The 15,814-nt window shown below is 44.7% G+C and overlaps 1 protein-coding gene across 4 annotated transcripts in view; it reads left to right on the forward strand.

The window, feature by feature from the left end:
* Window positions 1-15,814, forward strand: part of TSC2 (TSC complex subunit 2) — a 243,100-nt gene that overhangs the window by 31,584 nt on the left and 195,702 nt on the right. For all 4 annotated transcript variants that reach the window (XM_085629402.1, XM_085629403.1, XM_085629404.1 and 1 more), the window contains exons 3-4: window positions 11,694-11,780; window positions 13,134-13,244. In XM_085629402.1, coding sequence (XP_085485528.1) covers window positions 11,694-11,780; window positions 13,134-13,244 — 198 coding nt within the window. The remainder of the gene's footprint in view (window positions 1-11,693; window positions 11,781-13,133; window positions 13,245-15,814) is intronic.

A 15,814-nucleotide genomic window follows, 5' to 3' on the forward strand; every position in this document is an offset into this window, starting at 1 on the left:
TCTGTGCCTCCTTAGCTTCCCTCATCATTTTCCTGTCCATCATGAAGGCAGTTTTTATTGCCTCCACATCCCCCTTAATAATACATTTGGTAGTTTCGAATAGCTCACCCCGCCCTGAGCTTAAACCTTTCCTGATATATTTCAGCCAGGGTACAGCAGATGAGTTATCCATAGACGAGCAATCTTTTAAGATCATGTGCGTTAGGGGGATATCTGGGTTTAACCATAGTTTTAACCAGCAAATCAGTGGTCGCAGGGAAAATATCATTGATATACTGTACCCCCAACTCCTCATGAACAGCTAAATTAGATGTACCTTGTGGGAGACACAGTAAGCGTTTCAGGAAAGTATTCTCCACAATCTGTAACCGCTCACCCGAGCTATACCCCCAAATTTCACTTCCAAAAGATGCCATAGCCACTGATTTGGCATTATACAATTGCAACATTGCACCATTAGGCTTTTTCCCCAGTTTCGAGGCAAAATTGGAGATAGCTGCATTCACCCTAGTAAAGTCTCCTTTCTTTTTCAGAATGTACGGCCCCCAATTCAGTTTGTTGTCAAAAAGGACACCGAGATAGGAGAACGTGCTAGAAATGGGAATCTTTTCATTGCCCACATTAAATTGAAAATTCTTTTTTGGGGTTTGGCCTACCTGCATAATGAATGATTTGGAATTATTTATTGTGAGATCCCTGTCTGACATAAAAGATTTAAAAGCAGAGTGCTTGGAGACCTCTTTCAGTCCTAGATATAAAGACCGCATCGTCCGCATATAGTAGGACCGGGATATCCCGGCGCCCCACTCTGGGACAATCGGCCCCTACTTCCTGCAAAAAACTATCTAAGTGATTAATATAAAAATTAAACAAAAAGGGGGCCAGTATACATCCTTGTCGGACTCCCCTTTTGATTTTAAAGTCCTTCGTCACGCTCAGATCCTGAGAAAATCTAACATTTGCTCTGGTGGATCTATGTAGATCTTCTAAATAATCCACAATGCCTCCATCAACCCCCTTTGCCCTCATGGACTGCCAGAGCTTCTTCCTGTTCACACAGTCAAAAGCTGAGGACAAGTCCATGAAGGCTAGTTGGACAGTCCCCTTATAAACCACTGTATATTTACTTAAAATCAAATATAAGTTCAGACATTGAGTGGTCGTGGACCGGCCTCTACAAAACCCATACTGGGAGTCGGACATGATATTATTGTCCTCTACCCAAGAGGTGAGCCTTTGCAGGAGGACCCTACCCATTACTTTCACCATGGAGTCTAGGAGTGAAATAGGTCTGTAGCAGTGTGGACTGCTTTTATCCCCTTTTTTAAAGACCGGTATTATAGTTGAAGTCCCCCAAGACTGAGGGCAACCTAGTTGAACTGCGGCGTTAAAAAAACGATTCCAAAATTTGTGCCCAGAAAGAGGGGTCAGTCTTGAATAGATCGGGAGGGATCCCATCAGGACCAGGAGCTTTACCAGCTGTTAAGCCTACAATACCTTCCATTATTTCACCCCTCCCAAACCTGAGCTTCTTAATATTAAAACCAAATACAAATCTATCACCCTCTTCATAGGGGCAGGCATACATCTGCTCAAAATGGGCCTCCCATTCCTCCTTCGTTATATAACATTCAAGACCTGCTCCTGTCTCCTGGGCAAGAATTCTTTTTTTTTTAATATACCCCAGAACTTTGAGCTGTCCTTGAGTGTTTCAGGGTCCAATAGCTCATTCCAGGCCTCATCCCTTAAAACTTCCTTACGTGTAGCTAATGCTATTTTATAATCCCTACGACAAGTTGTTACGTCAGCTTGCACTCTGGGTCTAGAAGCAAGAGCAACCCTCAAACTTCTTGCTGTTTTTGAACACTGCTGATCAAAACATTTTGGGCCCACTTTTATCTGTTTCTTGGCTGGTACTGTCAACAAGTCAGTAACCTTATCTATAACCGTCTAGAAAGCCACTAGAACCTTCGTATGTTGATGCCCCCCCTGTGTGCAGATTTGTTCACTTACCCATAATTCCCTAGTATATAGTACAAGAGCTACTCGGGCCTATGAGTTAACTGTTAATAGTGGATTTCAGCACTTCATTGTGCCACCGCTACAGTGACATTGGGTGAAAACATGACTTTAGGCCTACCACTGCATCCTAGTCGGGCAGTGTTAAAACTGCCAGTTCAACATGGCAAAATAAACCCCTTTGCCAGGTGAAAACCTTCCTTTTTAATATTAATTAGCCACCACTAGGGAAGGCCTTGGTAGCCTAGCAGGCAGGGTGCTAGATATTAAGAGGCATGTTCCTTTTGTGTTTAACATGCCCTGAAAGTGAAAACACAAGATTGCCATTTTCAATGTAGCACGGCTGGTAGTCTCATTGACAAACATGGAGTTTCAATAGCCACCTTGCTAAGCGCCAACTCCCATTTGGAACCACCAAAGATATGACTCCAAGTTAGCAAATTAATTATTATATGAGACCCAACTCATTGATGAGGTCATATTTAAGGTAAGGTTTAATAGAAAATTGGCCTAGAACGACACCACTTTGTTGCCCAAACCTCCTGTAGTCCTTCCTGTCTATCTGCAGCAGTTGTCACCTGAGACAACAGGCTCCACCTCTGCTAAGAAGTGTGAATCGCTGCCAAGAACAGTACAGAATTGCTGGTGGAATGAGGTCCGACCTCCCACAGCAAGTAAACCGCTGGTTGGTCGCCACAGATTTTCCAGCTTCAAAGAGGCTACTGCCTCAGTGAAGCAAATGGCGATCACATCTTCACCTGCTCGCTGGTTGTTGTAGTCAGGCAGCTTGGCATCTCCTCCAGAGGGGGAAAACCTGTTACAGAGCTAGTCTTCCAGGAGGAGTGGCTCGTTGTGCTGCATACACTTTAAGGGTGTGCCCAGAGCTCTACGTAAGGGAAGCAGGTTGGAGCCATCTATGATTCAGACAAAGAAGGGTACTATGGGATTGTTTGTGGCTAAACCCCCAGGAAGTGATGTAAAGTGGGGTGGGTTGCCTTGTAGATACTATTGCCCCATTGGCAAGTGGTTGCCTCATTCTAGTCAATTTGGAGTACCATGCGCCATCCCAGGTAGTACAGAGGTAGTTTGGCCTGGTGAAGACCTTTGAAAGAACTGTGAAAGGTGTTTAACTCTCACTTCATGATGCTCTTAAACATTGCCTGTCCAGTTTATAACCTGAGTTAACCGTAGACTTGCTGGTGTTAACCTGATGCCAGCTGCAGGTATAAATGTGGTGACTGTGGGCGGTGCTAGAGAGCCTGGCAGCAAGATGTCTGCCACATATCGAGGCTCTGCCGGCCGACAGACTATTCAGCAGCAATCTGCAGTGTCTAGGCACCCATAGACTTCACAAATGCTTGATGTTGCGCCCACACACGGTAGGACACGGCTGAGGCCATTCTTTTCCTTTTTTGAGCCCCTGGAACACCAGACTGCCTCCCGATGTGCCAAGGCCAGTGCGGCGCATGGAAGCTGCTTTGAGGCCTGTCATCACCAGCTGCTGTGGCTCATTGAACACTGTGCAGGGCGGTGCTCCCGGTCCCTCTGAGCGACCGAAGGGATGAATAGGGGCCTCGAAGGTCTGCTGCAGCTCCAAATTTAGCTGCGGATCGACCTGCACCTAGCCACCATGACACAGATTGGCGGTGGAGGAGGAGAATTGCCTGGCAGTGCGGCCTATGCCGGCTGCGCCTGACTGAGCAGACACCAGAGGCTGTTCCCCAACCGGAGTGCTGAAGCTGCCAAACAACTCCTGGGGAGGCGTCCTATTACTGCTTGCCGCCTTGGGCCCTGACATAAATTGGAGGCAGGCGGCACCTCCCCCCCCCCCCCCCCCCCCCCCCCTCCTGGTACTAGGCCGGCATGTCACCCCCCCCCTCCTCCCCCCCCCCCCCCCTGTTTTGTCAGGGGCGAGGTGGGGCCTTGGGGACATCGACCTTCCGCTTCCTCCCTACTGTTGACTAACTGACTTATGCGCTATATTTGCCCATACAGGATCTGTACTAAGCCCCATAGGACCTTGCTGCTGCCTTCCTCTCAAGGTTGCCCTTGCGTCTGTGTCTGCTCGTGCCCCCCTCTCCCCCAGATCCCAAGTGCGTGGGACGTTTGGGTGAGGCAGGACCCAGTACACCCTCTTATAGCATAATCACACAACATGAGGAAATTGGAGGCCCAATGAAGGAAAGTGTCAAACATGCCATGCAGATCACCACACTGGCACTGAACCTCCCTCCGCGCCCATCCCGAAAATCAACATGCAAGATTTGGACATAAAGGAGATGTCAAGAACAACTGTTGACACCAAAATTGACCTCATGTAAGAAAAGGTTTTCCCCAAATAACTTTTTAGGCCCAAGAGGGGGGAAGAAAAACAAATCTAAAGGGAAGCTACCTCTTTACCGACCTATATTGCTTTTATTTTATGGTGAACACTCTCAAAAAATCTTAATAAGCACACAAACAGTGATAACCCATAAGTACAATGTCTACACACAGTTATTTCTTTTTTTCATCTTTGTTTATTTTATTTGATGGGCAAAGAATTTTTTGTATCAAAAGTGATTATAAGTATTTCATTTCAGTGTTGTCATTTGTAATGATTCACATATATGATGAAGACAAATATGTACAATTGTCAAAGATATAAAACATATCAAAAAACATTAATACAAATCACAATGCTAAGACAAATAATTTAGCCCCTCGATAGGCCAATTAAATCTCTACATTCATATCTTGCATACTAATCTTGCATACTAGCAGTCATACCACAAACAAATCAATATAGAGAAAGAAACCAATAAGAGTGCACAACTGGAAGAGTCAATTATCTTAGAGTGTTCAGATATTCTCTCAGAGTTTGACTGTAAAGTTTATAGTAACAGACTTGATTTCTTCTAATTATTTGATCTGAGTTGGTCCAGATATACTTTGTTGTCCAGTTGTGGAGAAGCTGGTCTATGTACGTTTCGGTGAGAGATAATTTAAAGTCACCTTCATCAGGACCACTGAAGAAACATTTTCTGTGCACAAACGAGGGGACAGTGTTTAAAAATAAATCATGTTATCAAGCTGTTACGCTCCTATCAGTTTCCTCAAAGGATAGTATTGGAATGGAATTGGGTCTCCTGTTGGACATATCCTAGAAAGTTTTTGAATTGTCAAGGTCAAACGGCGTTCACTAGCCTTTATGAGGTATCTCCAAGTCGGGTTACTCCATCATGGAGGTATACCTTCATGAAAAATTAGAAGAGAGGAAAATAATTTGTAGGTCACTTGGGGGGTAATGGCGTGTACCACAGTCAAATCCAAAGTTTTTTTTAATTTTAAGTGAATCTTAAATTTGCAAAGCAACGCCGTCTTCCCCCTTAGTCGTCCGACTCGAAGCTGGTCCAAGTGACCTGGAGATTAAGACTACAAATTATTTTCCTCTCTTCTAATTTTTCATGAAGGTATACCTCCATGATGGAGTAACCCGACTTGGAGATACCTCATAAAGGCTAGTGAACGCCGTTTGACCTTGACAATTCAAAAACTTTCTAGGATATGTCCAACAGGAGACCCAATTCCATTCCAATACTATCCTTTGAGGAAACTGATAGGAGCGTAACAGCTTGATAACATGATTTATTTTTAAACACTGTCCCCTCGTTTGTGCACAGAAAATTTTGTTTCTTCAGTGGTCCTGATGAAGGTGACTTTAAATTATCTCTCACCGAAACGTACGTAGACCAGCTTCTCCACAACTGGACAACCAAGTATATCTGGACCAACTCAGATCAAATAATAAGAAGAAATCAAGTCTGTTACTATAAACTTTACAGTCAAACTCTGAGAGAATATCTGAACACTCTAAGATAATTGACTCTTCCAGTTGTGCACTCTTATTGGTTTCTTTTTCTATATTGATTTGTTTGTGGTATGACTGCTAGTATGCAAGATTAGTATGCAAGATATGAATGTAGAGATTTAATTGGCCTATCGAGGGGCTAAATTATTTGTCTTAGCATTGTGATGTGTATTAATGTTTTTTGATATGTTTTATATCTTTGTCCAATTGTACATATTTGTCTTCATCATATATGTGAATCATTACAAATGACAACACTGAAATGAAATACTTATAATCACTTTTGATACAAAAAATTCTTTGCCTATCAAATAAAATAAACAAAGATGAAAAAAAGAAATAACTGTGTGTAGACATTGTACTTATGGGTTATCACTGTTTGTTTGTGTGCTTATTAAGATTTTTTGAGAGTGTTCACCATAAAATAAAGAAATATAGGTCGGTAAAGAGGTAGCTTCCCTTTAGACACCAAAATTGACCTCCTGACTAGCCACATCAACCGCATCAAAGAGTGGATAAACACGAGGGTTGCCTAGATCACCTATAAAGTCGCACGTCTGACATGGAGGACATGCCACACACTTGGCATGACACTCTGCTTCCTTTCTGCGACCTGCTCACTAATAGCGCAACCCATACCTTTCCTCTGGACACGGGATGACCACCGTATCCTGCTTGACCTGGAACGTTCGCAGGCTCAGTGATTGACGGAAAGCTCGCCTAGTACATGCCTAAATTAGTAGACTCCATATTGACATTTGCTCCCTACAGGAACTCCATTTAACTCAGGCGAGCGCCTCACGCTTGGGTTGATCGCAGAGACTCACACGTCCTGGTGTTTCAATTAAGCTCATTGCACCACCATGCTCCTCCTTAAGGGACTGCTTTGGCATATGCGACACACCCTGTGCCATAGAGATGTGAGATGTGCAATTGTCACCGGCTCACTGCACACACATCCGGTCATTATGGTCTCAGTCTACGGCCCCAACACGGACAGTCCGGAGTTTTTTGCAGAAATTTGGTGCTTACTCACCAACATGGGCCCTGGTGCCTTTTTTTGGGGAAGGACTTCAGTGTCATCCTTGACCAGCAGATTGCTCCAGCATCTCCAGGTGACCCCACCCCAGCGCAGCTGCTCATCTCCAGACGCTCATGCACAAAATTTACCTCCTAGATGTCTGGCACCTCAAACATGCTAACCGCCCTGAGGGCACTTTTATCACCTCTACTCATGGCACTTGGTTCCGAATAGACTACTGGCTGCTCACATGCAATGCTCTTACCTGGACCATGAACGTTGCTCACCTACCCCGTACCCTTCCTGATGGCGCCCCCAATGTTGTTGGTGATTCTTTCACCGCTGACCTCTTCCCTGGCTTTCCCTTGGAGATTCGCTCCTTTCGCCCTCTGCGATTCTGTTTTTCAAGATGAAATCCGGGCAGCGATCCTTGATTTTTATGCCCGTAATGATGGCTTGGCCATCTCCCGGCCCTACTATGGGAGGCCTTTATGGTGGTAATTTGCAGTGCCTGTATAGTGAAACAATCGGGGATACGCATACAACCGTCCACACTTGAAAGGGAGATCCGTGCTCTTGAACTTGAGTTTTTCACTACGCTTAATATGCAGACCTTTGCTGCCCTCAGGAAGTAACTATCGGCATATGATGTGGAACCTGATTGGGAGCCCCGTTACCTCCACAGGGAAGCAGTCACAAGGCGTTACGGCGCGGATGACAGCTCTGCCAGGACGTTGGCTAATTTACTCAGTAAGCAATGTGTTAATGCCTATGTCGTATCGCTTGTTGACGATCAGCAAGTCATACACAACCTGATGACGAGAAACCACCTTTACAAAGCGGTCATTAGACCACGGTCGTTACAACAACTGCGTTGTTAGAACGCAATGCCATTACTACGCAAGTCATTGCATCGACTTGCAGTAGATTGCGCTCTAACATAAGGAATAGTATAATTTACTATTCCAACACCTTCCCTACTGTTGCATAGGCTGGAGTTGGATTAGTGAATTATACTATTCCTAATGTTAGAGCGCCATGTCCTGCAAGTCGATGTAACAACCGCGTTGCTAAGGAACGCGATGTGATTGCATGCGTTGTAGCATGCTACATTCCCTGATGGACTAGTCCATACCATGACTTTGTTCTACTTCCAGCTCTACTGGGACTTGTTCGCCCCAGATGCATCTTCTCTCGCTGCCTAGGTTGACACGATCCAGTTGCTAGGGCTCAACCATGCACACAGTCTGAATCTTGAAGCCCCCTTTATGGTAGACAAAATAATTCAGGTGATACAAAGCCTCCCTAGAGACAAGGTGTCGGGATTAGATGTGCTCACCACATCCTTCTATAAGAAATATGCTTCCCTTCTTGCCCCCATCTTCTGTTAACGTAAGAGGACTCTATCCTCAGACCAGTTACCGCAGTCTGTAAGGGAAGCGGTCATTGTTGCGATATTGAAACCCGGGTAGCACGCCAATCGATGTGATTCATACCGACCTCTGTCTATGAAAAACGTAGGCAAAAAGATATTTGCTAAACTAATTGCCAATTGTCTCCTCCCTTTATTACCTGACATTGTCCAACCAGACCCGTCTGGATTTGTGCCGGGCCGTTCGATTTCCCACAACCTCCGAAAGCTGTTTGCCCTCATGCACAGCATAGACCCCCAATTGACCGCTACTAGACGTCACTAAGGCGTTTGATTCCCTGGAATGGCTATATCTGTTTTGCCTACTCTAGCGACTTGGTGTCAGTCCTCGATTTCTGCACCAGAGTAGTCCACTTTTATGCTTCCCCCCCACCCCAATAGCGCGCCTCCTCGTTGTCGGCATGACCTCTGCCCTTTTTCATTTACTAGAGGAACCAGACAGGGATGCCCTTTTTCCCTGGTCCTATTTGCAATTGCAATGGAGCCCCTAGCTTCCTGGCTATGCCAGCATCATGCCCACCGGGGTCTCAACTTTACAGCTTGAGGTTTTTTAATATCCATGTCATGGACAGCACGCTCTACATATGAAAACCACAAATAAACGTCCCTATTATATGTGAGGTTGTTTTTGCAGATATTCTGGCATTACTATCAATTGGTCAAAATCCACCCTATTTCCCCTTTCCTGAAACGCTCCTCTATTTGAGTCCGAGTACCCACTGCAGCGGGCCACTGAGCCAATCCGGTATCTTGGAATATGGTTCAGCAGAGATATTGAGGAGCTATGGGAGGCGAATTACGGCAGGGCTATTGCCTGGCTGGAGGAGCACATTCCCTCTCCATATGAGAGAAGATCACCATTGCGAAAATGTTTGTCCTACCCAAGTTATTTTCCTTATTTATTAAAATATCATTCCCTCTCACTGCGCCCTTCCTGAAATGACTCCACTCTAATTTAATCTCTGTGAGCGGGCAGGTTAACAGCCGAGGTTTGCATGGGAGATGCTTACACTACCTCTTCAACAGGGTGGTCTGAACGCACCTGACGTGCACCTACATAGGTCCTGCGCACAAGCCCACTACATGCACTTTTGGCTGTAATCCCACATTGTAATAGCCTCACACGGCAGAGGAATGGGGCCTGGTGGCCCCATGCCCCCTAACCACTTCATTATACCAGCCTTATGAGCCCCTGCATGCGGAGATCGACACGGTCGCCTGTGTTTGGTGGGCACGGGATGGCTTCAGTCGGCACGCCCTGCTTTCCTGCCTTTATGCTCCTACTATACCACTCACTAGAAGCCCCATGCTTACCCCGCTGATTGATGAGGTGACTAGATAGTGGGCCCACTGACAAACCTTCTCACTTTTGGAGAGGTGTACCCAGATGGTCAGTTTTTGAGCCCCTCCTGGCGCTGAAGCATCTTCTTTACCATCATCTCTGCGCCACAGGCCGAACCCTACATGATGCGTTCCCTGTGACACCACCCACACTGCATTCTTTGGACCACCTGTTAAAAAACCTGCTTATACACTATAATGTTACAGATGGCGCCGGTGTGCGTCTCTTCAGCCTGGGCAGTCTGGGGACTCGACACAGCTTCCCCATCTCCGAGGTTCAATGGACTTATTGTTGTGGTCAATCCGCTGCCTTGTCCCCCAATGACAGACTTCAAATGATCGATTTTAAAATCCTACGTAGACTATATCACACAGCTGTTCAATTGCACCGCATGGACCTGGTTGAGAACGCGCGCTGCTTGCGGTGGGCTGCCCCGGTGGCTACGTTCCTCCACCTTGAATGGGACTGCTCAAATGTAACTAGCTACTAGACTAATGTTTACAGAAAACTGGCCTAGATTACTGGCCGTTTACCACTGCGGGACCCACTTGTATCCCTCCTGGGCTACCTAAAAGATGTCCCTCTCAGAATTCGATGCCTCACTGCACTACTACTGCCTTTGGCTAAAGGGCGAGTGGTTATTCACTGGGGCAGAAGGCCAGCTCCCAAAGACAGGCTGGCTATAGGATGCTGCATACTGCCAGGAGCAGCTCTCCAACTACTGGGAGCTTCTGCCGATATGATCCTGCCTGAAAGACATCTGGGGACTTTGACGCGTTATCTGTGTCTGAGAGAAGCAAATTTAACTTTTTCCACTGCAGTGACCTCACCAGCCACAGAGACTACTCCTCTGCCTAGCAAAGGGCCCTGTACGGACGATTGATTGACCTCACCGTCTTCACTCTTGGGTCTGCGTGCCGTACAATCTTTGCTCTCTGAAGTACTGTTCATTGCGTTTTCTCGCCCATATCTCCAATACAAGATAATGTGATTTGATGTGTAAAGCATGGAACTGTCTTCCCCTTCTCCCCATCCTTGTTCTATCCCTGTGAGCTTTACACTGTTGTTTTTTTGTGAGCAGGAAGTGATCCAGTGTGTTTTGCTGTCTTAGGGTTGTCTATCCTAATCCTAGCATAGATGATCTTTCCATCCTCTCCAGGAGCATGCTGTGTGCGCTAGATGGGACATTGTCATGAAATTGATGGCCAGGGTGCGCCATGCAGGGACGAACCAAATAAAAAAGCATGCAGTAAAGAATGGGGGAAGCTTTGTAGGGGCTCCATTCCAGATGGTTTCGACATGACACATCTTGCATGAAAGGTATGCAGTTGTGCCCCCACTATAGAAAGAAACACTTTTGTTATATGTTCCTGCTCATGTTGCCTGCAGCAGTCTGTCACTTCTTATCCTAGCACACTTTTTCTCACCATACCAGGCGATCCACCTTCTAAAATCTTGGCACAAGCTTTACAGGTGCTAAATTGCAGCTTTTATTGAAGAAAGCACCTTATTTTGTTTGAATCCTAGAAACTGCAGCCGTACACCCAGAAGGCAAATCAGTGACCTCTGTCAATGCATTTGAGCCATTCTTGAACAAGTGAGGTTTTCTCATTTGTATCTTTCTAAGGCTCTGTGCTAGGTGGTCTGGTCAGTTACGTGAACTTTTATTGACTGTCCTGCTATAGGTGCTGCTGGGAAGACTGGAGCGAATTGTTTTCTCTTTGGGCTCCCTCTTTTACCAGGTATCTTGGTTTCAAATCTTCTCGATTATGGTATAGGTGGGTTTATTTTTTAGAAACTTTGTGATTTTCTTTTGCGCTTTATTTGCAGTGAGATTTACACTACTTATGTTTTTAGTGTGTGCCAGTGAAAGAAAAATACAGCTTAATGTTCCATCAACCAAACTGATTTGTATCATTCATTGTTGGTGGGGGAGGGGGGGGGGGGTGGAGGAATTCCCATGAATTCATGCCTCAAACAAATCCTGTTGTGGAACCTCTAAAAAAAATTCTGTTTTATTTTCACGCAGGAGCTGAGTATGGACTCTGTGTTGCATAACCGAATCCGAACAATAAACTACGTCTGTGAACTGGCAAAAACAAAAAAATTTGAAGAGGTTTGCTGTTTGAATTAATTGGATCCGTGCATGTTCAAAAAAGGTTTTTGATAAGTCCTTTAACATCAGTTGCACTGATAACATTCAAAATATTTGGCAGTTTTCACAGGTTCTATAACTATTTTTTCTTGTTTGTTCTGACTCTTACCTCACATGGGAGTTCAGGGTATATTTGTCTAATTTAAAAAATATATAAAACTAGCTGTCATGATTTATTTCACTTGTTATTATTTCAAGATACATTAAAAAAAACAATATAATTCGTAGAATTCTTGTGAGGGAACTTCAGAGTTATTAGAAGAACAAATCCATAGATACTTCTGTTTTAAATTCTTGCAATGTGTGGATGAGCCAAACCATCTCACCTGAGATGAAGCAATTCATCAGACATGCTTGTTGTATGCTTGTGACTGTGAAGGGAAGTATTTAACACCCCGTCTATGCCGGAGTGAATCTTAAAGGAGACGTTCCACCCAACAGAGTAACATGTGCCTCAGTTAAACTTGAATATGCCAAAGAATTGCAAGGAGGGATAAAGGTGGTGGCTACCAAATGTTGACTTACAACAATGAAAATTGAAAAAAAACGAGGCAAATAATTGGGAAAAAAATTTCTGGATGACGCTGGGTTTGGTACTGTCCAATGCCCAAAGCCATGTTTTTGGAACATCTCCAATAAGGAATCTGTTGCTTCAAATCGGTTCTCAGCCTGTGGTTACTTGTGGTTGACAGAACTTTCTCTCATTGTTCCTTTGATTTGGAAATTAGTACATTTCGAAGGGTCGGTATCTTCACGCCCCCTGAGGCGGGTCTAGTTGGCTATGAAAATTCCAGAAATTAATGTTAAAGCCATCTCTCAAAATTCAGAAGCATCTGTATCATAAACCAAAGGTTCACAGAACTACAGACAACCCTGTTGACTCTCATGCAGAGGTTTTCATATGCATGTGTATGGTCCTTTCAGCACATGTAGATTTTCTTGTTCATCTGCAACACTTCTGGTGTATTGATAGTTGAGTGAATGAACTAATGTGTGCTGAAGAAAGGTAATGCATGGGTCATGCTGCCTGCATTGAGCTCGTTCACATGACGTTGTGATTGTAGACCTTTCAAAATCTGATTATGCGCTTGAAATCTCTCTGCAAGTAGCAATGGATATTAATACCAGAAAAAGTGAACTTATGGTGCTGTGAAATTAAATTCTGTAAGTCCTGGATTATAAAGAACTTGCCGTTGGGAGTGCCCGTTCCCTTTGTGAGGGGTCAATCAATTTTAAAAATGCTTTTCTGCTTGATGGTTGTCGCTACTCATGGTGTTGTCTTGCTTTGTGTTCACTTTTGGGACCTCTTTTCAGCATGCCGTGGAGTCCATCTGGCAAGCGATCTCTGATCTTTTGCTGCCAGAGCACCCGGCGGAGGCCAGACATGCAGTGCTGCACCTCCTGAAGGCAATCGTTCAGGGCCAGGTAAGCAGTTACTTTGAGTAATAATTGTTGTTGCAGTGGTGGAGACCTGCTGTTGGATCCAGCTGCGGGTAGCTAAAAACCCAAGGTGCCTACATGCTAATGAATCAGTAAGAATACTACGATACCCTGAATTTTTATTTTATTTAAATGGCAAATTTTATGGCTAGATGAAAATTCTGACTATTCAGTTGCAGATTACTGAACTTCAACATAAATTGTAAAGCTTACTTTCAGAATATGTACACACCACGTTTGTAAACGACTGTTTGGGACTAGAATTAAAGCTGTTTTCTAAAGGGTGCGATTCATATTCATAAAAATCCAATTTCAAAAAGCTGCAACTACAGCTGAGAGTATTCTGCTTTTTTGAAGGAGTTGTTGTTTTGACACCCCGGAGTGGATCAAGTGGCTGGGGTTTGGGGTTTTTGGGTCTCTTTACAGTGATGCTTGGCAGACACTTTCTACCCTTTGAGTTTGGTTTTCAGAGCTCACTTTACCACTTGTGAAACACCGCTGTGCTTCCTCGAGGACAAACAAGAAGCATACCTGCAGAATTTGACACCCTTCATCTTATGTGGCGCACACTGTGAATGAAAGTAGCTTCTAAGCCAGAGGACTTCTAACTCTTTGATGCAGGACCCCTGTGTCAAAAGTTTTTAGGCTTAAGGACCCCCTCCTGACAAACATTTCTAGAACTTGGTACTCCTCTTCATTGACAACTATCGACCACCATAAACGCCCCCAATTCATACTGCAAATCATTTTTACAGTGGGTAAATAATATTAAACCGTGTTTAGCAAACCAAAGGTCCGTGAGCGTGGGGGCGTAGTCAAAGGTGTGGCTAAAAACAAAGGGCCTCATTTATGAGGAATTGGCGTAGGACAGCGCCGCAAGTCTTCTTGCTGCTCTGCCCTTTGCCAATGTGAAAGGGCAGGAATGCACCATATTTATGAAATATCGTGCTTTCCTGTCCTTTCCCCCTGCGTTGGTGCACAGATTGCTGTCTAACGCCAATGCAGGCAGGATTGTTTTTGTGCCGGAAGGGGCACCTTCCTGCACAAAAAGCAATCCAGGGAGGGGGTTTCCTCTTTCTGTGTGTGCTGCACAATGCAGCACACATGGAAAGAGGAAATAACGTGGGGAAATGAAAATATTTCTCCTCATTTCCCCTACTATGGGGAGGAGTAGTTTTTGCAGCTGCCCCAGGTTTACATGGTTTTGTAAATCTGTTGCAGTGTCAAAATCCATAGGTGCAGCGTGTGAACACCCATCGCAATGCCCATGAAGCGCCTACTTCACATAGAGTAAGGCAACGCAGCGGCTTGCACTGCTTTGTCTTGCACCATATCTATGAGGCTATGCAAAGCCACGCAGCGTGACTTTGCGCTGCCTCATAGATCTGATTGAGACGCTTGTGCCGCCGGAGCTTCAAAAAAAGTGACGCTGCGCAAGCCTCTCATAAATCAGCCCCAAAGTATTTTGTTAGTTCTGTAGGTCTTTCACCATCAGATAGCTACATGTAGAAAAATGGGTAGCTTAAATGATTATTTTTTTTAAGTTGTTACTCAGAGGGAAATGCACTGTAGTACATTATGAAACCTCTATTAGTTAATGCACTTTAGAGGTCTACGTATAACCACAGAGCCACAGAATAAAAAAAAAAATGTTTTGCATAAATATCCCTTCAACACCTCCTCAGGGGTACTAAGCGCGGTGTAAATAATACAATTATGATTACAAGCATGCAGTTCACAGCCCAGTTGTAAAACTCTTAGTACTATCACTCAAAAAATTAACTGAAGCTGAAGCATTTTAAAGATCCGAATGAAACGTCCCAGGCCGTGAGCACATGTTCTGGATTCCAGGCAGAAACAAGGCTTGGAAATGCTCGACCCCCTTCCCAAGACTCCACGGCCCCCTTGGGGGTCGCGACCCACAGTTTTAATACCTCTGTTCTAAGCACACATTCTCCTTCATGTGAGAGTCTGGTTCTTTTGTAAGTACCAGCTTGAGAATGCTGCAATCGATGGCCTCTATAGCTGTTCACTGTTCCCAACTCTGCCTTCTACTGTGCACCAAACCTTCTGTAGAGGCTTGAAGGTTATCGGACTCGAGGCTTTTTTCCATCTAGTTGCCACTGGCTGAGATGGGCAGCAAAGATGTCAATCTGACCTATTGTCTGTAAAATAGACTCCTGCATTTTTAGATTTGGACTGGACACACCAGCTCTCTTCACTCCAACCCAACCATCAGACATTACCAGAAGCAAATGTTTTTAGCCACCAGAGATGTGTGTGATAAAGAGGCAGCCGAGTGATGTATTGTTACCATGTGCTTCTTGTGAATCCCATTGCTCAGTGACCTACAGGGATACCTAGGTAGCCTTACATTCATCCTCCTTTTTTCTGAGGAGATGGTCCTACAAAGTGTTCCAAAATGTTATGTACTGTCCTCCCATTTTCACTCGATCTGTGTCCCATGCACAGCCTATCGTAGGTTCTGTTTCGACCTGCCTCTCGATTTTCTTGATCTCTCATTTCTTTGTTCGGAGTGTCTAGTGCTTTTTAGT

Source organism: Triturus cristatus, chromosome 10 (assembly GCF_964204655.1).
Source record: "Triturus cristatus chromosome 10, aTriCri1.1, whole genome shotgun sequence".
Taxonomy (NCBI): Eukaryota; Metazoa; Chordata; class Amphibia; order Caudata; family Salamandridae; genus Triturus; species Triturus cristatus.